The 26,368-nt window shown below is 42.2% G+C and overlaps 2 protein-coding genes across 6 annotated transcripts in view; one reads left to right on the top strand and one right to left on the bottom strand.

Moving 5' to 3' along the window:
• LOC146554002 (low-density lipoprotein receptor-related protein 8-like) overlaps nucleotides 1–26,368 on the bottom strand; it is an 88,419-nt gene that overhangs the window by 28,699 nt on the left and 33,352 nt on the right. For all 5 annotated transcript variants that reach the window (XM_085255272.1, XM_085255269.1, XM_085255271.1 and 2 more), the window contains 3 exons: nucleotides 15,672–15,800; nucleotides 4,435–4,824; nucleotides 505–627 (listed from right to left, as the gene is read on the bottom strand). In XM_085255272.1, coding sequence (XP_085111398.1) covers nucleotides 505–627; nucleotides 4,435–4,824; nucleotides 15,672–15,800 — 642 coding nt within the window. The remainder of the gene's footprint in view (nucleotides 1–504; nucleotides 628–4,434; nucleotides 4,825–15,671; nucleotides 15,801–26,368) is intronic.
• On the top strand, nucleotides 23,257–25,898 carry LOC146554003 (uncharacterized). Its single transcript, XM_085255026.1, has 3 exons — nucleotides 23,257–23,334; nucleotides 24,093–24,473; nucleotides 24,570–25,898. Exons 1-3 carry the CDS (start codon nucleotides 23,257–23,259, stop codon nucleotides 25,896–25,898), a joined length of 1,788 nt encoding a protein of 595 aa, XP_085111152.1.

The raw sequence follows: 26,368 nt of genomic DNA, 5'->3' as shown, positions 1-26,368 counted from the left end.
CAAGTTAACTTATCAAAGCAAAGCACAGCGTTAGCACAAAAGCTAATGCCAAACTGTAGTCCACATGTCCATCTTTCTAATCATCTTTGAATTGGACTTTTTTGAACACAATTTATTTTTTAAAAAGTACTTTTATATGACATTAATAGTTGTGATTCTTAAGGATTAGACTATTGGCTGTGATTCAGGCTTCACTGGCTTCAATGTAATCAGATTACTAATGATACTTGAGAATGAGGTGAAAAATATTTACAGCATTATTACAGAATAACTAATTTACAGTAGAAGCAAGTCTTGACTCAGTAAAACTACACAAATATTGCAGGTCTTTTAGCCAAAAAAAATCCTGGTGGGCTTATAAAACTGCTCGTGTTGAAAGGTATTTCACATAGGCAGACGTGCAAAAGGCAGAGACTGAGACAGATGCATGAGGGAAGAAGACGGAGGAGCAGACATGGAGGAGGACAGACACTCACTGCCAAACACAGTGACAGGTGAACCCACCGTTAACGCATCCAGATTCATCGCTGTGGTCAGGACAGTCGTGGACCTTGTTACACTGCTTGGTGCCGTGTATGCAGGAACCATCACCGCACTGGAATTCATCAGGACGACACGTCAACAGAGCTGTAACAGGCAAGAGATCGAAATTTTAAATTTGATTTTAATGACTTCAAGAGGAGCATAAAATCATGTGGTCGAATCCAATCCAAGACCAGCTGTGGCATTTTAATCACTCGGTTTCTCTCCACATTTGTGTCCCATAAAGAAGAGGAATTGCTTTAAAAACTTTTCTTGAAACACTGAAAAATATTGAGAAATGGCATATACTGCACTTCTATTAATTCACAGTGTGTGTAAGGCACTGCCGAGGACAGAGACAGTCAACCTGAGGGCGTGTGATGAATGATTTTCAATATAGTAACACAAAGATGGAGGCTCCAAGAAGCCACACCAAATTTTATTAATATCCCAAGCACAGACAAGCTTTTCATCAACAGTGCCCGGTATGCTCATATAACTCCCTCTAAACCGCACTAAAAAGCAATATATGTGACAGAGGGATATGATTAAGTGTTATCACAAGACGAACAGGACACAACGAGCCTAATGGAGCCAGGGATGCTGTAGTCTGGACACGCATGTCCAGACATGTATGCACATAGATATGATCATCCATGTTTCTGTGCATCTCTCAGGCAAATCTAGAGATTTGAGTGAGCAATAAACTGGTGGTGCATACTGGTATAGATACATGTGCATGTATATTCATAAGAGAGCAGAAGCAACAGTGTAAAACTGATGAATTACAGCAGGAGCATTTGTCCTCTGCTGACAAGCTGGAAGAAAATTCCATTTTTTAGGCAAAGAAATCCTCGTACAGACATAAGGGTGTGCGAATACACCAAAGGTGGTGAACATATGAGTTTAAATGTGTAGCACGGGAACTTGTGGACAAAGATGAGGTTGTGTCCCTAACCACCCCCAGCCTTCCTCCCCTCTAATGCAGATATTCTGTTGGCTAATAAAACATCAATCTCCTGTAAGTGCAGCTTATATGACAGACCACAGAGTGAGAGCTGTGCGTTTGATGTGTGCACCGCACATCTTGATAATGAATAGTGGGACTATCTGGGCTTCACACTCTGGCTTAGTGAGACAGGAGCTTCAGGGCTCCCCCATCCATGACCAGCTAATAGGAAAACCTGTCTTATCACAAGGCCCCATCTTCACACAGTGTTTATCAACAGAAACACATTCTTTACCTGACACATTTAGGAGGAAAAAACTCAATATCAACTCCCAGCAGAGAAGAAATCTGCTAAATGATAGAGCGTCACCTCAGAGGAGAGAAGAAATATTGCTGTTGAAGATTATCTATTCCACCATCTCAAAGCAAATAAACAAAAACAAAATATAACGTTAATTTAACAACTTCACAGTTTCTGGATTCATCTGAAGACGTGCAACATGTTTAATAAAAAGTGCCCACCTAGTGAATAGAATATTTGCAAAACTACTAGAGTTTATTCAGAATCAACCAAACTTAAAAAATAATCAAATCCATCCATAACCTCTGAGAATATATATGAAAACTGAATAGCAATTGGAAAGGCTGCAGTTGTACCCAAGATTCTAACGGTTGCCTTAAGCTGGATAAAATACTTCTGCTTATACAGACTTTGATAATGTAGTATTATTTTGTAATGTATAGCACTGCTTTACCACTGATTTAATAGTATACAATAAACCTATATACTTTAATATTGTGTATTAACATAAAATGAGGTAATTCAAGAAATCAAGAAATGGGTAGAGGCTGGCAATTACAATTTCCCGAAGTGGAAACATCATGCTTGTTCTGAGTTATTTTATGTTTTAATGGGTTTTTAGAGTTCCTCACCGCTCTCTCAGATTGTGTCTCATTCACTAATGTGGGTGTAGAAATGCTATTACCGTGTACCCCAGATAGGTCCACATTCAATATTACTGCTGGATTCATCATCATTAACTATACCAGCAGGAGTATGTTAGTGAGTCAGAGTCATTTAAAATTGCTCGGTATGTGCTTTCTGTTTTCTGCAAACTGGAATGCCCTTATTTCTTTATTAGCTAGCAAATGCACCTTGAGATGTATCATGGAGTGAAACGTCTGAAGTTAAAGCTGTGAAAGTACAAAAGCCTAAAGCAAAAAAAGAATAATTTCATGAGAAAATAAAGCGAAGCAATCATGTTTGGGAAAGAAGACAGAAAAAGTACTGCTTTCAATTTTCTTTACTTAGAAGCGACAACAGCTGGACACAAGTAAGATTTGGGCTGCAGTAACTGAGGTGGATGCTGCATGAGCTGTGAAACAGCCAGTGACCTGATGACCACCAGGTTTCCTTTTTCTACAGAAAGCAGAAAAAGGTTGACATCAAGGTTAATGGAAAAGGAAGGAAGCAGGTGCAGGACAAGGACCGACTAAACTGTCAGTCCCAAGATAAGAAACTTACTACAATTATTGAAAAGACATGCATAAATGGGACATGTTTCATCCAACAAGGATGAAAGCATTTGTAATGAATGCGGTTTTGATATGCTAAGTATTTAAGCCTGAGGTACAATCCCAACTGTGTGCAAAATTAACTTTGTTTCTTCTTCTGTTTTGGCCTTTGAATTGGTGAAAACTAGTAGAGAAACAGGCTGCTTATTAAAATATGTAAAATTGTATGTACAGCGCTGATTGCTTTATTAGAGCACTTGTCAAAAAAACCCAGAAAACACAAATATTTAAAAAATCTGTGAAAAACTCGCTAGAAACATAAGAATTACTGAATTCACTAATCTATGAGTTTCTGGCTAGACTGACACATGTAAGTAGCTAAAGTGAATTTCTGTGTATAAGATGACAACAGATCTGGAACAGACGGCAGCAGATTTGCAATTTATCCCACACAGATTGTATGTAATTGCCAACTTGACCCTATTCAATCACAAACTGATAGCAGATTGACTCCATCTTATTACTGTCTTGATCCAGCAAGACAGCAATAAGATGGAGTCAGTCTTCAAAGTTGCTTTGAAGATGACGGCTGATTATAAGTGGCCGTTATTTATGTAAACATGTGATTCTGAAAGAGAGATTTCTGCATGAACACTTTTTGAATTAGACCTTTTGAGTGTCTATTCCTCTATGTTACACAGCATGGGACATTCACATTATCAAATTTAATGTGGCTGCTCTTGTCCAGTGGTCTTCCTGCATGTGTTCTCCAAGCCAATCAGCTGCTAGGCCCTGTTTTTTAATTCACTCTCATCTCTCACTCTCCCCATCTCTTGGCGCTCGATCTCATCCGGGTTCTCCAACGTGTCTCAACTAATGTCTCCATCAGCCATCTGCTAACTCTGCTTCACCACCAGATTCTGCACTCCAGGGGTTCGGCCACTATCTCCAACTTTCATCTGGAATTCAGCACTATTATGTCACTTCTCATCTGAGAATAAGCGCAAAATATGCTTCCATTTTGCATGCTTATATTTCTGCAATAGATGTAGCTCTTTTTTCTCCTTAATTATCTGTAATTAACAAACTATGAATATGAATGTATATTGCATTGTGGGTTTAACAGTGAACATCAAAGGCGCACATAAGCATTTCTGTATGCTAGCTGGGATGTTATACGTAGTTTATTCCTTTCACGCTTACATGTAATCTCTCTCAACCTTGCTACATATTTTATATGTGCCAAAAGACTTTCAGACAGTGCAGCGTTTTCTGTTATCACTGTAAGCTGAGAAGACAGCCTTGAATCGACATAGTTATACGCAGCAGAGAACATATATAAGCTACTGCAACATTAAAAAGAGAAAAAGGTTACATATGTAGGAGATTACAGTTGTTGGGAGACAAGCAAACACATAGAAAGAAAGGAAGCAGAACAAGACACTCACGGCAGTCTGACTCATCAGATTTGTCTTTGCAGTCAGGATCGCCATCGCACTTCCAGGTCAGTCGCACACACTCGCCATTGGCACAGCGAAACTCCCCACTGGTGCAGTTAGCGCTGCGGTTGGGCAGGTATGGGGCTCCATCACCTCCGCAGCGCTCAGGCCCCTCGTCTGAACTGTCGGAGCAGTCGGGGTCGCCGTCACAGCTCCACATGAGCGGCACGCACTCGGAGGTGTTACAGCGGAGGTGGTTGGGCCCACAAGTCAGAGGGGAGGTGCACTTCAGCTCATCGCTGCCATCGCCGCAGTCATCATCACCATCGCACACGTAGACGGTGGCTAAACATTTGCGGTTGGCACACATGAACTCACCGCTGGGACAGGCCTTGGCATCTGAGGACCAACAGAGACAGCAAAACTCACACGAGGGACTGCACGCTTGGTTCTCATGACAGTGAAGCAAGGACGGTGTAGCATTTATTATCAGATTGCAGTTTGTGCAGCAGAAACCGTTACCCTGTCTTCTCTAGCTGCTGAAAAGGAAATCTGAGGAATCTGTTTGAAGGCAGTTGCTTTTAATCTTTTGCAGACTGCCTTCACACAACATAAAACTACACTAAAATGCAATGCTTTCATAACCAGAGAACTGTACACTTTTAGTCAAATAAGTAAATATAAAAGTTTCAGGTCTTGCTACAGCTGCAGAGCATTGAGAGCAAGTAAGACCGAAGACTTATTGGCTTAAAGTCATTTCAAGCAGATGGGCACAGACACAGAAATAGTTTCCCAGACTGGCTAAAAGTCAATAACATAACAGAGACAAAGAGAAAGCTGGGAAGGATAACGGTGATTAGGAAAATGGTGAGAGGCTTTCTCTCCTACCTTTTCCAGGGTATTTTTTCTGTATCTAGTCATGTCTAACTGAAAGCACTCTGGATGCGAAGAAAGCCAGGGAACCCGCTGTTCGCCCATAGGTGCTCAGAGGAGAGGAAGGATTTGATATTTACACAAACCACAGGGAGTTCAGCTTTAACGCCAGTGCCTTTGGCTGCTGCAGCTGGTTACTGGAAAGGATTGCTGTTTTGCTACATTTTACACAGAATCAGCAAATTGTAAAGCTGTAGCATATTGTCACTGACCTGCAGCAGACACCGTGTATTTTTTGAGTATCAAGCATACATGCTATTTTAAACTATTACTGATCAAAGCAGGGGGAAGTTTTTAAATAGCTTCAGATTAAACTGCAGCATTTCTGCATCAAAAGTATCACTGCTGTGAAAGGTAGTGATCAGCTGAACAGTTAAACAATGCAATAAAACAGCATGAAAAGAAGCTTATAGCATAAAAGAGCAGAAATTAAACATCTTAATATACATCATGAAACATCATGAAACCACTGCTTCTCAGTTAAACTGGGTGAACACATCTTAAGCTAGCAAAAACACTGGATGCAAGACAGTGTCTTACTTACTATCCTACGTAATCACACCATATGTTACAATTACTATCTCTTCTTTTCTCTGCTAACATCACTGTTAATTAATTCACTGATATGAACACGACTGCCTCAGAAGCTTGGGAAAAAGCAACTGATGTGAACATAAGTGTCATGGATTCAGTTCAGCGACAGGGTTTATAGTTATTAATATTAAAGACTCTGCATCTGATTCTCATGTGTCTGCTTTCCCCGGTATGCCTCTGCCCACACTCTATACTAATTTGGCACTAAATAATTAAAGAGATTCAATGAACAAGTGCGTTATTACACAGGGGGAAGGCCATTAGCACTTTACATCAGTGCCCTGGTTGAATTCCAGTTGGGACAGAATTTCAAGATTTCTGAGCAACGTTGAGCCCACAGACCATCTGCTGATGATGTTGTACAAGGCAGTGGGTTTTAAATGATAAATAAATCACAGAGGGAACAAGCACTTCACCCAGTGGATGTTTAGTAAGATTTATTATACGATTTTCTTTTTATACAAGTAAAAGCAGAAAAGATCATTAAAAAATGAATTTGCAGCATTTTGTTTGGTTATACATCTCATGGTAAGGTCATTTAAATGACAGGCCAAGTACAACTAGTACTTATAGCACATTTCTACTCAACTATAGCACTCAAAATGCTTTCTACACACACACACACACACACACAAACAGGATCAATACACCAAATAGATCCATCGGGTGTCAGGACATTTCAGAGTTTAATATCTTGCCCAACGATACTTTGGCAGGTGGACTGGGGCAGCCAGGGATGGATCCAGATTGGTGGATGACCTGCTCTGCTACATTAGAGCAAAATAAATAGAACTGTCCTTTGACAATGCTGTCAAAGTGGTGCCTCCAGGTATACAATATTAACTGCATTCACTTCAAGGAGCTTTATCTCAGCTTTTTTGCAAGTTGAATTGTTTTGTTCTCCTAATTAGAATATTGAGGCATTGATGAGGCTAACAATAAAATATTGGCTTGGCATAGAGTTTTATACCAGACTCCCTCTATGATGCAACCCTCCCATTTAGCTAGGCTTGGAACCAGCAGTGGGAGCACACTAGCCTTTTTTGTTTACTTGACACAAACACGACGTTCTTGTTACGCATAGATGAACAGTGGCACCGTTTTGGGTGCATTTCAGTGAAATTGCTCTCTTTTTTAAGCACCCGGGTCAGACGCTTCTTGAAAGAGGCATCACTGCTGAGTGATGCAGATATGTTTACCTCACTTTAGTACTACAAAGCATGTTTGATTTTGCTCTATTACATTGAAGGGAAAGCAAACACATTTACAGACTATATCTCCAAAAGTGTACAAACTCACACCAAAACAATTTAGATGGATAAACAGCACTACCTCTGGCAAAGGCGGAGGCCTCGCCTGTGTTTTTAAATCTGTTTATGACTGCCATCAGATTTCTTTTTCCTCTTTTTCCAGCTTTGAACTACAGCTTTTTAAACTAAACTCATCCACTCCGTTACTGATTGCAGTGGTATATCGTCCTCCCAAATTTAACAAGGACTTTATCAGTGAGTTTGGGGAATTCCTTTCAGGGCTTTCAGTAGATTTCGATCATTTTCTTATTGTTGGTGACCTGAATATTCATGTGTGCTGTCCATCTAAACCCCTGGTTAGAGACTTTGTTTCACTGTTGGATTCCTTCAACCTTACTCAGTGTGTGTCTGGCTCCACACATGAGAAAGGTCACACTTTGGACCTTGTCATGTCTCACGGCTTGGGTATCCACATCTCTGAAATTTGTGAGAGTGCGTGTATCTCCGATCATTTTCCTGTTCTATTTTCTGCCACTGCACATTGTTCTGATGCTGCAGTTAAACCTCCTTCACGCCGTCACCGGATCATCAATACCCATGTACCATCTCAGTTTTCTGCTGCTTTTAGCAACTCTGAGCTCTCCACGGTGGACTGGATTGATTCCTTGTGTGCAGAAGATTTAACTGCTCTTTTCAACTCAACATGTACTTCTATTTTGGACCTCATCGCTCCCCTAAAAACACTCCGTCCCAAAGCTCACGCTGAACCCTGGATTACAGACTCTGTTCGTGCTCTCAGGCGCACCTGTAGGTGTGCTGAGAGAAAATGGAAAAAGGACAAGCTGCACATTTCTTTTAATATCCTCAGAGACTCTCTTTCAACCTATCAGAAAGCCGTTAAAGAGGCCAAGTCCTCCTACATATCAAACCTGGTTAGCAGTAGTGTCCATAAACCTCAGACTCTGTTTCGTGTTTTAAATTCCATTGTAAATCCTTACACAGCCACCAGCCTCACACCTTCTGCCACCCTCTGTAATGACTTTCTAAAGTTCTTTGTAAACAAGATTTCCTCCCTGCAGTCTGTCATTCCATCTTCACCTTCCAATCCCTATGTTTTGTCTTTGTGCCATTCTGCCTTTAATCAGTTCGAACCAATCTCTCTCTCTCTCAGCTGCATGAAATAGTCTGCAAGGTTAAGACTACCAACTGTTCCACCGATGCTATCCCCTCTCGGCTTCTGAAGCAGGTTCTGGACTCAGTCGGACCTTTCCTTCTGGTCCTGATCAATGCCTTCCTCAGTTCTGGTTGTTTTCCAACACCCTTCAAGCACGCTGTTGTTCAACCTCTCCTTAAAAAGCCTAATCTAGATCCATCCCTACTCTCTAACTATAGGCCCATTTCCAACCTCCCTTTTCTGTCTAAAGTACTGGAACGAGCCGCCCTCACGCAGCTCCAGCTATTTCTTGACAATAACAATCTCTATGAGAAGTTCCAGTCTGGTTTTAGAGCTCGGCATAGCACAGAAACCGCCCTTCTGAGAGTTTTTAATGATTTGCTTTTAACTGTTGACTCTGGTTGTGCTGCTGTCTTAGTAACCCTGGACCTGACAGCAGCCTTCGACACTGTTGATCACAACATACTGCTATCCCGCCTTCAACATTGTGTCGGTTTAAAGGGCACTGTCTTAAAGTTTTTCCAGTCCTATTTGAATAATAGGAGTTTTTCTGTTCACCTTGGTGAACTGTCATCTCCCAGAGCTCCTTTAACCTGTGGCGTACCTCAGGGGTCCATACTAGGCCCCCTGTTGTTTATTCTGTACTTGCTCCCTCTGGGCGATGTGCTCCGTAAACATAATGTGTCCTTCCACATCTTTGCCGATGATATTCAGATCTACCTCCCTCTGAGGTTGAACTGCAATGTTTCTTTGCAGCCGCTACTCTCCTGCTTGTCTGACATTAAGACTTGGATGACTCTTAACTTCTTACACCTTAATGAAAGCAAAACTGAAGTCATTGTGTTTGGGCTTCCTAAAGATCCCAACTTCTCTCTTGACTTTTTGGGACCCCTAACCTCCGATTGCACTTCTTCCATTAAGAGTCTTGGTGTTATTTTTGACAATGCTTTTAAACTTGATAAACAAATCAGCTCTGTAGTTAAGGGATCTTTTTATCATTTGCGGATTTTAGCCAAAGTCAAGTCTTACCTTTGCAGGAACGATCTAGAAAGAGTGGTCCATGCTTTTATTACTTCACAGCTAGACTACTGCAATTCCCTCTATGCTGGCCTAGATCGTTCCTGTCTACATCGCCTTCAACTGGTGCAGAACGCTGCCGCTCGCCTGTTGACCGGTTCAAAAAAAAGAGACCACATCACTCCGGTTCTCTGCTCTCTCCACTGGCTCCCAGTTGCCTTTAGGATTGATTTTAAAATCTTATTGCTGGCTTTTAAGGTTTTAAATGGCACTGCACCTTCTTACCTGTCAGAACTCCTTAGAACTTATCGCCCCAGGAGATCTTTGAGGTCAGCCGACCTGATGCTTTTAGATGTTCCCAGGTATAAATTAAAGACAAAGGGAGAGAGGGCGTTTGCTGTGGCTGCACCCAGACTGTGGAACAGTTTACCTCCTCACGTCAGACTCTCCAAAAGCCTAGAAACTTTTAAAACCGCTCTTAAAACTCACCTCTTTTCATTGGCTTTTAGAAAGGTTTAATTTATTTGTTTTATATATTTTTATTTTATTTTTATCAGCGAGGTGTTATTACGAAATTGTGTTCTATTGTATTTTTATCTGTATTTACTGTACAGCACTTTGGTCAGCCTTGGTTGTTTTTAAATGTGCTCTATAAATAAACTTGACTTGACTTGACTTGACTACAGGCCAGAGACAAAATATATATACGTTTGATTTGGGGGTGAAATGTCCCTGAACCCTTTGAGGTCTAAACGTATCCTGTTCTATCAGACTGAGATTTTTTGTTTTTATTTTTTATTGTTTCGGAGTCATCAAGTCACTGAGGACTTTATACTATACTGGTATATACTCCTTTGCTGGGAGAAGCTTTCCTCTGACTACCATTCTGGTAGTCAGAGGCTGGCAGCATAACCCACTTAACTTCTTCTGGCAGCTTTGATGATGGGAGATTGTTGCCAGCGGCAACCAACGGCTCAGATGTAGTGGGAAGAAATGACTGGTCGCTCTACTCACGTTAGCATTACAACTGATAAGTGTGGACCGCATGTGTGTGTGTGCGTGCATGCGTGTAAGTGTGTGTGAGATGAGTCTGAGTGTGTTGGAGGAAAAAGGTGAAATGAAGTGTGAAAGGTAAGGAAATTATTTTGAGTGTAGGAAAAGAGGGGAAAAAAAGGGAAAAAATAAGAAAAGAGATGAGAATAAAGTCTTCCAGGTTTTATGTTAGCATGCAAAAGCTTTATATATTTTTATCTGTTGACACACAAATACCTGTGACCGTGTCCATCACTTTCTATACAGCTTAATGTCCTCTTAGCTTTCTCATAGATATTCATAACTTTAAATTTAAGAGATGACTCAAACCTGTCAGCTCTGCTTAGAGAATTAAGGTTCACTGCAGCAAGGTGACTCAAAGACACACACATACACAAACTCACACTGCTGGCTAGTTCACATGGGTCACAGTGGCTCACCAGGGAAATATCTCAGTGACTGCCCTTTCCTGTAATGCCACACACATAATAACTGAACAACCACAGTTTTAACAACGATGGGGCAACCCTCTCATCCGGAGAAACAATCAGGACATGATATAGGGTACAAGATGGGAGTCAAAGTGTCCGTGTTATCGTTACTGCCTGAAAACGTAGGTTGACTGAGGGCCAATAGGTGAGGACAAAAGAGACACGCAATGAGCACTGATACGAGACAAAATAGCCGCCGTTTGGCCAAATTGAAAACCTGTCTAGATTCCGATTAGCAGAACGTAATTGTGAAGAAACTTTGTCAGTACAAGCCCCTTTAGATGTGTTAAATGGTCTTTTGTGAAGGCTTTATCTCAGTGTTACCCAGTTCAGTTTCACTCCAGGGACAGTGAGACGGCTGTGAGGAATGCAGGATTTGTCTGTTTGCTTCATACTGTCCAAGAAATGTTGAATTTAAATAAGGACATCAAGCGGAAAGATAACTGTAAAATAAAAAAAAATCATATTCATGCACCAGGCAGGCTACCCAAGCTGACATTTAGCACAACTGCAAACACACAGAAGATGAAAACACAGAACTCCAGACTGGTTCCAGTGCCTTGCAGTAGATCCCAGATGACAGACATACTCAGAAAAATGCTTGGGGAGTAAATGCACATAAATCTTCACATGCTGAGAGTTGAGGCTACAGTCCAGCTTTCTTGCGGAGCCTCTCCAGAGTTACTGCTTAATGTAATGTTGATCAGGGAAAGCTTTCTCTGGTGAGGGCTAGATTCTACTTAATACATAATTCAGCATGTGGATGACTCAATTAGTAGGATGCCTCTGCAAAATTTACTTTTTCCAGTCAGCGGCACGCTATGCACTTCGTAAATTTCTACTAATAGCGGAACATGCGGGAGCTGACTGAGGAGGTTCCAGCTTAGTCTGTTTTGGAGGTACAATTTGCCTGCTTATAGCTCAGTAAATACAAGAGTTGGAAAAGAAGAAGCGTGTTCCTTGTGAGCATGCTCAAAAGTATAACATAACAATCACAAAATGGAAGTTTGTGTCGAAAGTATTTCTCACAACTTACACAGAATATCCAATCAAATGTGAGTTTGCCCCTCAAAGCATCTATTTTCCGAGTCATAGTGTGGCACAAGACAAACCTCACATGCTCTCTGCTTTTCAGATATTTGATCACACTATTAGATGCAGCTCCATGTGATTAATACTTTCTTTGTGAACCTTTTGGACAACCAAATAGGATGCTACAAGTGCAGTGAAGTTAATATGAGTTGATATGTGAGTACTAGAATGAGCTATTTTTAATTTTCTCCCAGTGGGGTCCAGACAGGGCTGCAGTATCCCAGCTCACTAAGTTTCTATTAAATGATTCACCAGTTAGTCCATGTAGGTTCATGTCAATAATTCAATAATAATGCAGTCTAAACAGAAACCAGAGCCTTTAAACGTAAACCGTTAAGAGTCAGGTTAAGTAAGCTTCACATCAGGTGCTTAGCTAGGTAAGTTTAGCAGGCTATGTGGCTTAGCCCCTGTGGTTGTCGCGCAAAATAGATGAACTCAATAAACTAACAGCAATTGTTTAAATTCGATCCAATTCAGTTCAATCAGACGCCAACAATCAGACGACCCCTGATGAGCAAGCACTTGGCGACAATGGGAAGGAAGATCTCTCTATTAACAGGAAGAAACCTCCAGCAAACCAGGGTCAGTGAGAGCGAGCTATCTGCCTGGTTGGGGGTGAGGGAAGTGAGACAGAACAAAAGACAAGCAGTGGAAGAGAGCCAGAGATTAATAATAACTAATTATGAGAAATAAAGATCCTGGACCTGGTGAAAGGGGATTTTTGGGCACTCAAACAGTGTAAGAACAGCTCTAAAGCAGCACCTAAACACATTTTGGTTTTGTTCAGAATCCGCTTAATCAGCTCCGAAAGTCTTATATGATCAGTGATGGTAGCAGAATTTGTTTGCACTTGGTGAATCTGTTTAACTTTGGATGCTCAGTGGTGCTGAAGGGGTTTCAAATCTTCAATTTATCGTTTAAAATATCCAATTATCGCATGTGCACTGAGAGATTTAGAAATATATTTGCAGCCCTGCTAGCTGAGCTGTTGGGAGCAAAATGTAACTGAAAATACATAGTGCTGATTAAAAACTTTTACTTTTAAATCTTTGAAAGGTCATGAAAAAGTAGGTCTTGACTGACACAGATTTAATACAAAAAACTAAAACTGTAAAACAAACTAAACGATCTTGATCTTCTGTATTAATATTCCAATATTATGCATGTTCTATTGTCTTTATTATCATGGTCATAGCGTATTTATGTATATACGTCTTTATGAATACTTCTTCCTTAACAAACTGGCCAATCTGAATAAAATTTTGTATGAACGTTATCACACATACAGTGATTATTAAAATCTATATGTAAAAAAAACAAAAAACATCTATTTTACATCCAAATTGTTTTGACTTTGTTGTTTTGATATCAGTTGGAGGACAATGTTGGAGCGGACTATAATCTTTTGTGGAGTGGAGATGAGAACATTACTTTTACTTTTATTGCATTTTATTTTTTTTGAGCATGATGGTAAAGTGTAAACTGCGCTAGATAAACAACTGCATTATGCTACAAACACAATTTCAGCTCTTCACAGACATCTACACAAACAGCATGCTAACACAAAGCTAGTGAAGAATCCAGAGTGACATTAAAGCTCAGTCTATTCTTACAGCAGCCCAGCAGCCAAAGCTCTTTAACAGGTAAGAAAGGCAGTGATGAGCCGTCAGGCTTGAATCCTCCTTTTCTGTTTCTACAGTAGAATCACAGTGGAGATCGTTTTGAAGTCTCTTTGGGCTGGTTTTTGTTGTTGGCTTTGTGTTCAAATCTAAATACCAAGAGAAAGCTGGTATGTACGCTCTCATTAGGCTAGGTACAGGGATTTGTGGTGTTGTCAATAAAAACTTCTATTGTTAACTTGTAAATATGTAACAATGCATTTCAGTCTTGTTATGGAGTAATGTGAAAGTATGCAATACGTAATCTAATGAACTGCTTTCTCACAGGAGTAGTTGAGTAATGTAAAGCAGTACTTTAAGAAAAAAGTAAATATCCCTTATTGAGAATCCCTGCAGTAATAAGAGCAGGATAAACACTATTTACTAATGAAAACTGCCAAGCAAACCTCAAAGGTGAATGTGTTAAACTGTTTTGTGAACATCACACTACTATTAGTGTTGTTACTCCACATCAATCAGGTATAGCCCAACACTGGAATCACTGTGCAGCTCACTGAGATGGACTAAAGACATAACACTGCAAAATCAATGGATAGTACCTCTAGAGCAGATCAGCTGCAAGGTTACATTTAAAAGCCTCGTGTCCTTGATTTAAACATCATCTTTCAGGTTGGCATTGGGCCCAATCATCAGATAAACTGGCCCGAGCAGCATTTAATAGGCCTAATTTGTGATGCTATCTAGCACTGTGCTCTGCTTGTACTGGAGAGAGCTTATTCTAAGTGGTCATACTGAGAGGAGTTTCCCTCTAGAGGTATTCTGGCCTCTGCCTGGGTGGGCGACAGCCTGCTGCCTGCCCTCGTGTCACTACTGAGAGGCTTAAGACTGCCACATCAATACAGACATTAGAATGAAAGAAGGATTAGCCCAGGCTAGACCGGGCCTCAATGGACAGTGCTATGAAAAGCCATCTAAGAAGGCATTAGATCTAAAGTCGATGCAGTGAGTGTGTGGGGCCTCTTTGAAACCTTGAGTCCATAACAAGCTACTCACAAGCTGATCATTGAAGAATAAGTCAAAGCCATAAGGAGCTGAGTATTAATACATATGCAACAGTTTCTATTTATGCATTAATTTTATGCCAGATTGATAAGGCTTCCTTTCCAAATAAAAACTCAAAATTGGCTGTGTTCTTAACAAATAAACATGAATGGCTTATATGCCAGGCAGACGTGATCGCAACACCCACACACACCCAAACAACCGAGGAGTTAAAGATGCCAGAAAAAGAGGAACATCGTCATTAATATAGGATAATAAGGAGATGGCTTATTTCTCTCCCTCTGCGCATTTGCTACCACGTGCCATCTTCAAAGTCTAAACATCACACCCCCCATGGCTCTGCTGCCTCAATCATTTCTTCTTGACGTGAAGAGGCAGAGGAGAGAGAAAGAAGGAGAAGAAGCCAATTCTTCATGGCTCCTCAGAAGTAGGGCAAGGATAGTCCCTGCAGGGGACTGGGGGTGGGGGTAGTCGCACGATTGAGTTGCCTGATTGGCTGGGCATGAGGTGATGTCATTTTTTAAGGTTGTGAGGGCCCTGCAGTGGAAAGACTGAAGACTTGAGGTTTGGAAAGGACAGAAACGTCCAAAGATCACCGGAAAGCTGCGAATATCTGATGGTTTCACACCAAAGATCATTCCACATCAAAGGGAACGGTTGTCAAGTGCAGCTGGCTTTAATTCAAAACTCACTTCAAATCCATCTAATTATAATGAGTGTTCCCCACTGCGCTTTGATGTCACATGCCTTTGGATGATAAGTGAGATCAGAAAAGATAAAACCCTATGAAATACAAAACGGGAATCTGGGTTCTCGTTATTCGGCTGCTTGTCGAGTCATTCGCTTCTGCACATCCATCACTGGTGAAATCTGGACCAAAATGTCCTCTGCAAATGCACTCAGCGGTTAAACGCGGAAGTAAAACCATCTGATCGGGGTATTTATTTCATTATGGTAAGTGAACTGACTCGGATAAACTCACCAGACGCACAGTCCTCCTCGTCAGCGCCATTCTCGCAGTCTTTCTCCCCATCACATCTCCATGACAACGAGACACACTTGTTAGTTGATCCCCCACAGTCAAATTTCTCTGGAGGGCACGTCTGTTTGCCTGTGGGCAGAGATAAAAGAGATAGGGAGATTACTGTAGTTTTATGGTCCATAAAGGCAACAACAACAACTACTAGGAGACACAGCTGGACTTGATTTTTATCACCCCCACAATGCTCTTAAAAAAATTATCCAAAACTCCACCACCCTGGCCAATTGATTTTACTGCGTGGGCTGCCTCTCAAGAAACATGTAGGAAGATCATGAAATACAGCAAATGCACGGCTGGCTATAAAGCAAAAGCTCAACCCAGCCCCTCCTCCTTTTCCTGCCAATCTGCTCTAGTTGGCACAGGGTCGGTTTGATCCAGATTACAGTGCGTTTAATATGAAGCATGTTGTTAATTATACATGTTTGCTTACAGTGCAGCCTTAAGCCTTCCAGAAAGAAATCAGACGCGCGTGCAAATTATCGATCTTTTGGAGTGTTTTTATTATATTTAAAATGCCAATTAAAAGCCTTTTTGACACAGGGTACGATATGATGTTACCCTGCATCAGCTTCACTCATTAAACACACAGATATTGGTACAACTGTGCTTTAGTTGCTGGACATAGTGTGACAGAAGCTGTTTTAACCGTTTATCCACTTTTTTAAGTAAACTATTTATCCTCATTACCTTTTTAGCTAATTGTATTTTAATTCAATTAAGCATAATTCTTTCCACATATTCTGTCAACTCCATTAGCAATACAAGGTGTAATTTTCCAGCTACACATCATAGTTGGTATTTATATTCTTGCTGTACACAAACTGACAAACAATGGTATAACAGGATCCTGTGTGGTGTGATAAGTGAGAACAACATCCTTAACGAATACCAATTTAAGAAGCTAAAAAGAATCTCTGGTGCTGTCACCAGCAATGTTAGGTGTGAATTGCATTGTGGGTAATTGAACCAGAAAGTGAGAAAGTCTCCCAAGATTTTCAAACCAGGTCCATATAGTTAATCTCGTATTGTCAGAAAGCCGCCTTTATGATCAAATTGAATTCTTTTTATTTGATGGGGCGATCGTGGCTCAAGAGTTGGGAGTTCGCCTTGTAATCGAAGGTTGCCGGTTCGAGCCCCGGCTTGGACAGTCTCGGTCATTGTGTCCTTGGGCAAGACACTTCACTCGTTGCCTACTGGTGGTGCCAGTGTCCGGCAGCCTCGCCTCTGTTAGTGTGCCCCAGGGTGGCTGTGGTTACAACGTAGCTTGCCATCACCAATGTGTGTGTGAATGACTGGATGTGCAAAGAGCTATACAAATACAGGCCCTTTAATGTCAATTCAATATCCATCCATGCACTCACCTATTCATCCATCCATTTTCTTCTGCTTATCTAATTCAAGGTTGAAGCCTATCCCAGCTGTCATAGGGTGAGAGGCAGGGTATACCCTGGACATGTCCCTAGTCTGTCACAGTGCTAACACATAGACAGACAACCATTCACATTTAAACTCACATAGATGGGCAATTTAGAATCACCAATTAACCTAACCCCACTACCTGCATGTCTTTGAACTGTGGGAAGAAGTACCTGGAGAGAGCCCACACAGACACCGCCGGAACATGCAAACTTCACACAGAAAGGCCGCGGCCAGACGGGGGACTACAACCCAGGACCTTCCTGCTTTGAAGCAACAGTGCTAACTACCGCACCACCATGCTGTCCTACGAATCCAATAATCAGAAGATTTTAACTATGACAATTGCATGTTAGTCCTTTTTTTAGTACAGTATATGTATTGCAGTGCCAGTATCACTATCATTTCAGCAACACAAATAAAATATAAAGCAGTTATAATTGTATTCAGTCACCCTGTATTGTGTTGAACACTTCAAAGTCACAGCAATACGGGTTATCAGAAACACAAATTTACTTACAAGGATCTCTAAAAAAATGGTCTTTAAATAATAAATATTATTATGCAGTTTGGCCACTGTGACTTCAACAGGAAGAAATGCAATAAAGGTCACATGAATCAAACTTTGGAAGCTACATATTCCCTGCAGCTAAATCTTTTGGGGCAAAAGGAGCAGACTACCTAACACTGGACACTACATTTTAAACTGAGTGAACATTGAACTATATAAATTACAAATAACAATAAGGTGTCACAACTAATGTCAATATGCTGATCCTGTTTGAAGCTATTTTTCCTCCAGAATGAGGAACTCCTCCTCATTGCAGTCTGCAGGGTTTCATTATCTCAGTTATTGCAACACGTCCAACTTCAGCAGGAGCTGAACTTTAATTTATTGGCTCCAACAGTTTTCCCTCTGAGTTTATTACACACCAGCAGCCTCAATTTACAGTAAAGTGAATGATCGTCTCCGAGGTGAGTTGTGCTCATTTGTATATAAACAACAATAGTCACTTCATTAATTACTCAGAATGATCTATTATCCCAGACATGGAGACAGGACCTGTAAGGATCGTTAACGATAACTGATGTGTGTGTTCTTTGTCAACTACACAGAAGATTACACTGAGGTACCGCCAGAAGCTTTCTTGATCCATCCATCCATCCATTCGCTTCCGCTTATCCTTTTCAGGGTCGCGGGGGGCGCTGGAGCCTATCCCAGCTTTCTTGATCATTTCTTACAATATAATGTCAGCATTTAAAACTATTTGTTTATTCTTACAGATTCCTTCCCTCTGAAAATACAGAAATGACCATGGTGCGTCACGTATTCATCTATTTTATTTGTAAAAATGCTGATACTTTTGTTGATATTATTTTTTAATGTGATGACAGGCGGGTCTCAACATTTGCCGCTCTCTCCTGACAGCTGGTGGCGGGGAGAGTGAGCAGGGAGGATGGCTGACACAGCAAGGTCCTCACCCCAGATGGAGAAAAAAAGTTTGCAGTCCAGTATTTTTAGGCTGTTTCTAAAGAGTGGAGCAATGACATTTACCTGCAATTGTTTTTCAGTCCACAGACAGTGCAGTGTGAGGTAAGTGGATAAAAAAGCTTACTTTGTCACTCGTCACTCAGCAACACAGACATGTAATAAACTAAAAAATATCCTAGATAAAGCCATGCTATTAGACTGGAATAAGTAAAAAATAAAAGGAGTAATCAGATATGGCCTCTTCTACCTCACAGCTCTGCTGTGCAAGAAGTCTGAAGGTGTACGAGCTGTGCAAAGCTTTTCATTCAATCATTATGTTCTGTGATATGTTTAATGAATCACACACTGTATGTGTTTCTTTTCACAGCCACCTGTCAAGGACTGATCACTGAAACAATTATAGCGGAGTAAAGTGAAAGAGCGAAAGGCTGGATCATAAAGAAATACATGAAACATGAAAAGATGAAAAAGCAGACAAGGTGGAATTTTTGGCAGAGGAAATAACATCCTGTATGAGGGAGCTGGACGAATGTCAGTCAAACAGAGAACATTTTTGAAAATGTTTTTTAAAAGTTAGCAGAGAGCAGCAAAAAAGTAGAGAGAGACGAAAGCGTCAGAGCATGAAAGAATCTATAAGAAGGGAGCTGTGCACAGAGCAAGACACTGTATATAAGGAAGAAGGGAGAGACAAACTGCTGCATGACCTTTCAGATTTTTATCCTGAAGCTAAATCAAAGCCATCCATACAAAGTAAGTGGAAGGAGATGAAGGAGGACAGGCAGGCAGAGCACAGTGTCGAGCAGAATGTGAATCCACCAAGCGGAGGGCGAGCTGTCCTGTCCTCTTAACTGATGACTCTTTAATGAAGCATGAGCTCCACTCCTCCCAAATCCAAACAAAGAAACCAGACTTCACTACAACAAAGCAGTGGTACCTCACTGCTCATTGTGACAGCTACAGATTAGCGATTTTATAAAGACGCGTAATGAGATTTTTTTTTTGCTTGTAAAAGAGGCAACTTAATAAAAGCCAATTACTCACAGACAAGCTGAGAATCAGACTGTTGTTTACCATCTGAGTGAAAAATGAGGTTTCGTCTGCACTGTGTCATCTTGGCAGAAGATGCGTTTAGAATTTATCACCTTTTACAAGACCCAAAGGCTGCATTCACTTCAACCCTTCAATGGTGTAATAGCTTTATTTTTCCTTTTGATCGTCATAACTGACCTTGTTATTATTGACAGCTTTTTACCTGAAACTTGGCTTCGAATGGAGAAAGTGCAGAAGCTCTTCAATTTGTCAGCTGTCAGTGGGAACGATACTGTGATAAAAAAGGACTGAAAATGTATTCACCTGATTTGATATACTGAACTGCACCATCATAATGTTACATTACACAACAGCGTGCCATGCAAGTAATCATTTGTAGCACATTTGTATACACGGATGTCTCTTGCATATATGATAGCAGATAATGTATAGCATCGATTCATCCTGCAGCCAGCTCATGACAGCTTTGTAAATATGCACTCAGCTTATTGTGAAAGCATGTCTACCTAATATAGATGGTTGCTGTTTGTAACGTGTTCCAATTAAACCCTAGAAATCATCATTCAAAATGTAGAGATTTTTCAGAAGCCTGTTTCTAGCCCTCTACTCCAAATGTCAGTGCTAAAAAGGCTTTGATGTGTGCATCCATTCGGCTCTATGTGCTTCAGGTGAGGTCTCAGGCATTAGCACCTGTGTATGTCAGTGTTGGGGGCTCTGATGGTGAGGAAGATAACGCAGTCATTCTGGCTCAGAGCTAAAAAAGACAGCAAAAAAAGCTCAGATACCGTGAGTCATTCTCAGATTCACTGCTTCATTAAACTGGGTTAGCATGGCCGTATGAACTTGAATCATAGATTTGGTACAGCAGAGAACATGCTTGCTTCTGGCCGACTACAAGATGGGAAACTGTTATTTTCAGTAACGTACATTAGCAAGTAATGAGCTGTGGCATGCACTATTGCTTTATATTAAGTGCTGCTGTGCTCCCTGACTGTTACCTCATCAGTTAAATAAAGCCAGAATAATACGGTAAAATTAAATAATAATAAATATTGGTACTTTATTTTATTTTTGGTATTTTAATATTTTGGTGTCAAATCCCAGCAGATAGTGGATGGTGGGTAGAGGGTGAACTAGTTTGGATGCCATCATAGAGCTAGCACGTACGAAAGACCATTTACAGCAAGCCAGATTTAAAAAAAAAAAAAAAACTACATGAGTGGATTTATAAACTTGGTATATTTGTCCTTCAAATGGGATTACTGCCAATATTGCACATCTTCACCTTGTTCATATTTCTCAAGGACTTAAACTGTGACTTAGTGAGATTTTGGGAAACTGTGATAGACCTTTCTCTTTTCATTTTGACACACTAAAGAAAAATAGAGTAGAACTACTGAGCTCGTTTCAGTTCTAAAATTATATTCTTGCATTTACAAATAAACCACGATGCTGGAACTTGGTGCAGCCTTAGTTCATCCACTGTCTAAAAAATGGTCATTTTGCTTCTCTCCCTTCAAGCAGCTAAAATGGCTTAAGCCGACTTCTTCCGACTGGTTGTTCCTTGTAAACAGAAGGTTTACACAGCAGGTGAGTGAGGCTGCTGTGCTCACAGCGAGAGCTGTGTGCCTGACACGACCATGTTACAGATATCCTTGATAAACCTAAAACCTAAGCTTTCTGCTCATAGGGATTACTTGCACACATGCTCATGATAAGCATCCAGTCAAACCACAACTGTTTGAGTCTAACTAAGGTGAAGTGCAACTGTTTCCTCTTATTAAGTCTTGGGACTGTGTAATACAGAAAGTAACTGCAACATGGATAAAAATATAATTCTTTAAATCCTGGAATTATCAGACTCTGTTAAGAGTTAAACCTCACAGCAGCTTGCAAATGAAGCAGCTATGACAACAAACCCACTTTTAAAACTGGCAAATCGCTAACAAAGTATAAAAAAGACAAAGGGATCAACAGAGCAAAACAACACACAAATACGTACATACTCAGCATTTATGAAGTCCTTTCTAAACAGCCTAAAGTAAATCTACCAGCAAGTACTTTTTCTTCATAACTAACGATACAAGGCAATTTAAATGATTCAATTAATAGCACGCAGTATAAGTAATTCCAGTTTCCCTACTATAAAGTCAATAAATAAGCCATGCACTGTTATTAACTCCCACAGAAAAAGCTCAATATCTACAAAGTGGTTTGTAGAAGAAAGTTTTCATCAAAACCTCCTTCAGAAAAATATCTATAATCCACTCAGAATACTAAATTAAGAACACAATATTGTGGGTTTAAAGGGAAGAGTTCTACCTGTCTGAACAATCCACATTGTTAAATATGCAGCATTTCAAGGTTCTGTCACCTCATATTCAAAGAATCCCAAAGGAAGAGGAAACACTGTGAATGCCTGTCAGTTTTCAGAAATTTAAAAGCAGAGAGGACAAACAGACATGCAGAATCAAGTTGGTCTCAGCAATATTGCCAGAAATCACCAAGAAGCAAGCATTTCCTTCCTCCCCTTATATCCTAAAAAAGTGTCTCTGGTGGCTGAGAGTGCATAAAATGTCACTGCACTGGTGAGGAAGCAGAGAAGCAGCTGCACATCTGCAGGGGCCAACTTCCATTTTGACTACACATTAATCTAATACAAAAACTGTGAGCCCTGATGCTTCACGTGCTCCTCCAAAGAGTCATGATTCTTTTTTCAGGGCTTGCAAGTAACTAACTCTGTGTGGCCCAAATTTGAATTCTTAATACAGCAGTGTAAACGCTACTCCAGCGTGTAATTGGGAATCCAGTCAGTGAGCCAGAATGATTCTGGCACAGATGTCCGCAGCACGGATGAAAAAATGTCTTAGTTATATACATCTGCAAAGTTGACTGCACATCTGCGAGCACATGAAACTGAAACAGAACATACAGGAGAACTGGGCAGGAGATCTGAATGAAAAACAAGACGAAGGCTTTCTGTGAGTATAACTTGCCTGACTCATCAGGCAAGAGAATAACCGAAGCATGATGTTTTAAGCTGTATGCCGTGCTATGTGTAAGGAAACTGTGTAAAAACTGCAATGCTGTGACTGCTCTCTGCTGTTTATATAATGGTAAATTGTATATCTCTGTCACATCGAAGATTGAATGCAGTCTGTGTGAAATTGCAAGCTTCTGTTTGTTGTTAGACTTTAGTGCAGCCTAATTGACTGATACATGTGACGCTTCTGATTTCAAAGTATAACATGGAAAAGGAATGTTGATCAAAACACGGATGTGATGAGTTTGTTTTTTCATCTTTACCCTATTCAGGAAAAAGAAAAAACACGCTGACTGTTTTTTTCATTGGTTTTTTTGCCAACTGATGTAAATTTCTCATTATAGGGTTGTAACTGTATCAAGTGAATGGCACAGATAAGTACTTTACCAGTGAAACAAGGTTAATGTGACACCTGATACGGCAGCCACTCAAGAGCGGGTTGTTTGCTGTTGGTTAAGATGCTCCGTGCATTTTTGAACAATGTCCATCCTTGAGTCTTTCTTCGTTCCGTTTTCAGAGTGATAATGACACAGCTGGATTTACTCAAGCAGAAAAACAGCTGTGATGAAGAGGCTCTCATTAGCAATCCTTCTGTTCAGGATGTAGGCCTGATCTGACGCTTCTCTTCTGAACATATAATCAGCAGGGCTGCGGGCTGCAGGGTAAGCACGACCTGAAATGCAGGAAGAAGGATGTTTCCCTCTTCCTGCACATGAAGTATCAGTCTAGACTGGCAAAAATAATATATTACAAAGAAATAACCTTTTTTTTTTTGGAACAGGTTTTTGTTTGTAGAGAAAAGCAAAAAAAATGCAACAGCTGATTTTTTTTTCTATTACATAATCTGAATCCATATGGGATTTCCATATAAATGGCTTTCTTCTCAACCCAGATCCTTATCTCTTTATTCTGCAGCCAAGAGATGAATCCTTCCTTCATTTATCTTTAATTGGATTTCCAATATAAACTTGTTATCCATCAGAGATCCCTTCGTGCCTCCCTCCTCGCATTCAACTTTTCAGCAAGTGACATTAGATGCTCTGCTAGGCTGCTTCATTATTCATCAAACCGACTCACAGCCAAAGAAAAATGTAACAAAACTAGAATGAACGTCCTCTGAAAGATTCCTTTGGCTTTTTCTTTCATTTATTCCACACTCATTTGGATTCACTTTAACACCATCCCTGTCAGGCTCAGGAGGGACTCGGAGTCAGACCGTCACTAAAGTTCACGTTTTATTTACACACACAGACACCAGGTGCGAATATATACAGGTGAGGGGGCACAGGAAGAGGGTCTCCGGGAAGCACAGGCACGGGAAGAAGAGGGCTATGTACAAAATCCACTGAAGCTCAGGTAGCTCGGACTCCGCGCCGTGGAGAGGCGGCTGCAGGAGATGCTTTTTAAATTCCCCTGGCTGGTGGACTCCCTTAATGCAGTGGTCCTGGACTTCCTACTTTCCACCCTCCACCTCCACTCTCCTCCTCAGGCTGCCAACCAGCTCGGACAGCTGGTGGATTCACTGCCTGAGACGCCGGCCCCGACGCCGACACGGAAACGACGTTCGCGCCGCCAGCGTTCCTCACCGCAGCTAGATCCACAGACATCTCAACAGCCGGCTGTGGTGAGTCATATGGACAATTCATCGTCACTCACCTCAACTGTTTACTCTGGGGCTATGTTTATACGGTCAGCTGCCCGTCCGCTTTCGGCTCAGTTACCTGCTCAGCAGCCACCTGTAGCTGCGGCACAGCCAGCTGCCCAGCCGGTAGCCAAAGCGCAGCCCGCGGCCCAGCTGGTCGCTGTACCACAGCCTATCGCCCAGCTAGTAATCCAGCCGTCACCTGCTGAATCATCCCCCGCGACATCTACCTCACCGCTTACCGTTTCATCCTGTTCACCGTCCACATCACCCGCTCAGCCATCTTCTCCACCAGCAGCAGCCTCCATTCCACTACCCACTCCAGCGGCCTTGTCCGGAGAGAGCGACCTCACCCGCGTCCAACGCCTGATGGACTGGGTAGCTCACACCACCAACACAAGGGCAAGAGTGGTGGGGTTAAACGCCATCGAGGCAATCCTGGTGGGAAATCCCTACCTCGGCCAGCTCAAGGGAGTTTCCGCCTGCCTTTGCACCCTGCATAAGGCCCGGGGGGTAGTGCAAGCTTGGGAAACCACAGACTTCGTCCAGCAGCAGCAGGAGCTCAGCGAGCCGGAGGAGCCCGCACTGCCAGCTGAGGAGCTCAGCATGCCCGAGCAGGAGCTCAGCGAGCCGGAGGAGCCCGCACCGCCTGCTGAGGAGCTCAGCGAGCCGGAGGAGCTCGGCATGCCCGAGCAGGAGCTCAGCGAGCCGGAGGAGCTCGGCATGCCCGAGCAGGAGCTCAGTGAGCCGGAGGAGCCCGCTCTGCCAGCTGAGGAGCTCAGCATGCCCGAGCAGGAGCTCAGTGAGCCGGAGGAGCCCGCACCGCCTGCTGAGGAGCTCAGCGAGCCGGAGGAGCTCAGCATGCCCGAGCAGGAGCTCAGTGAGCCGGAGGAGCCCGCACTGCCTGCTGAGGAGCTCAGCGAGCCGGAGGAGCTCGGCATGCCCGAGCAGGAGCTCAGCGAGCCGGAGGAGCTCAGCATGCCCGAGCAGGAGCTCAGTGAGCCGGAGGAGCCCGCTCTGCCAGCTGAGGAGCTCAGCATGCCCGAGCAGGAGCTCAGTGAGCCGGAGGAGCCCGCATCGCCAGCTGTGGAGCTCAGCATGCCCGAGCAGGAGCTCGGCGAGCCGGAGGAGCCCGCTCTGCCAGCTGAAGAGCTCAGCGAGCCGGAGGAGGAGCTCTCGCTGCGAGCAGAGGAGGAGCTCTCGCTGCCGGCCGAGGAGGAGCTCTCGCTGCGAGCGGAGGTGGAGCTCTCACTGCGAGCCGAGGAGGAGCTCTCGCTGCCGGCTGAGGAGGAGCTCTCGCTGCCGGCCGAGGTCAGCGGACTGGAGGGACCTCCACGTCTAGCGCGGCCTCCTCGCCGTCCACGTCCGGTGCGTCCACGTCAGCGATCGGCGCGTCATGGACCTGGTGCCACGCCTCGCTGTTGCTCACCGGAGCAGCGACGTTGCCATCGGACCCGTGGCAGGCCACCAGAACCAGGCCACTCCTTCCCCACTCCTTCCACGGTGTGCCATGCCACACCGTGACACACTGTATATATACAACCCCCATTCTAATAAACTCGGGACATTTGTGAAATGTAAATAAAAACTAAACCATTTGCAAATCTCATAAGCCCATATTTTATTCATGGTAGAAGACAGAAAACATCAGATCTTTAAAATGAGAAAATGTACAATTTCAAGAAAAATAAAAGCTTATTTATAGCCACAAAGTTTTTGTACACTAGAACACAACAAAAAGAAAAAATCCATCTAACATCATTAGCCAACACTAGCATTATAAAATACACTGAATGACCCTGATATGTTACAGTAGAACAACTGATACTGAGCTCATGATCATGAAAACTGCTGCTGCAGTTTGCTCGCCTCTGCTCAAAACCTTGAATAATGAAGCTCAGATTACAGCAAACACAGAAGTGTGATGAAACAAATCTTACTTATAGAACCTTTAAACCCCTCATGGAAAAACGAACCACAAAATTGAATGCATG

The sequence above is a fragment of the Mchenga conophoros genome, linkage group LG18 (assembly GCF_057382185.1).
Source record: "Mchenga conophoros isolate Kocher_MC1m ecotype Shallow Benthic linkage group LG18, M_conophoros_male_GT1.1, whole genome shotgun sequence".
NCBI classification, from domain to species: domain Eukaryota; kingdom Metazoa; phylum Chordata; class Actinopteri; order Cichliformes; family Cichlidae; genus Mchenga; species Mchenga conophoros.
The sequence above is the reverse complement of the archived record's forward strand: the minus strand, read 5'-3'. Positions and strand labels throughout refer to the sequence as shown.

What these genes read in the sequence shown, in the direction of transcription:
- LOC146554003 (XM_085255026.1), top strand. Translation starts at nt 23,257, where the DNA reads ATGACACAGCTGGATTTACTCAAGCAGAAAAACAGCTGTGATGAAGAG. An exon ending in GCAATCCTTCTGTTCAGGAT is followed by an intron (nt 23,335 to 24,092) that starts GTAGGCCTGATC and finishes AAGCTCAGGTAG; the next exon opens with CTCGGACTCCGCGCCGTGGA. An exon ending in CTGCTCAGCAGCCACCTGTA is followed by an intron (nt 24,474 to 24,569) that starts GCTGCGGCACAG and finishes CTAGTAATCCAG; the next exon opens with CCGTCACCTGCTGAATCATC.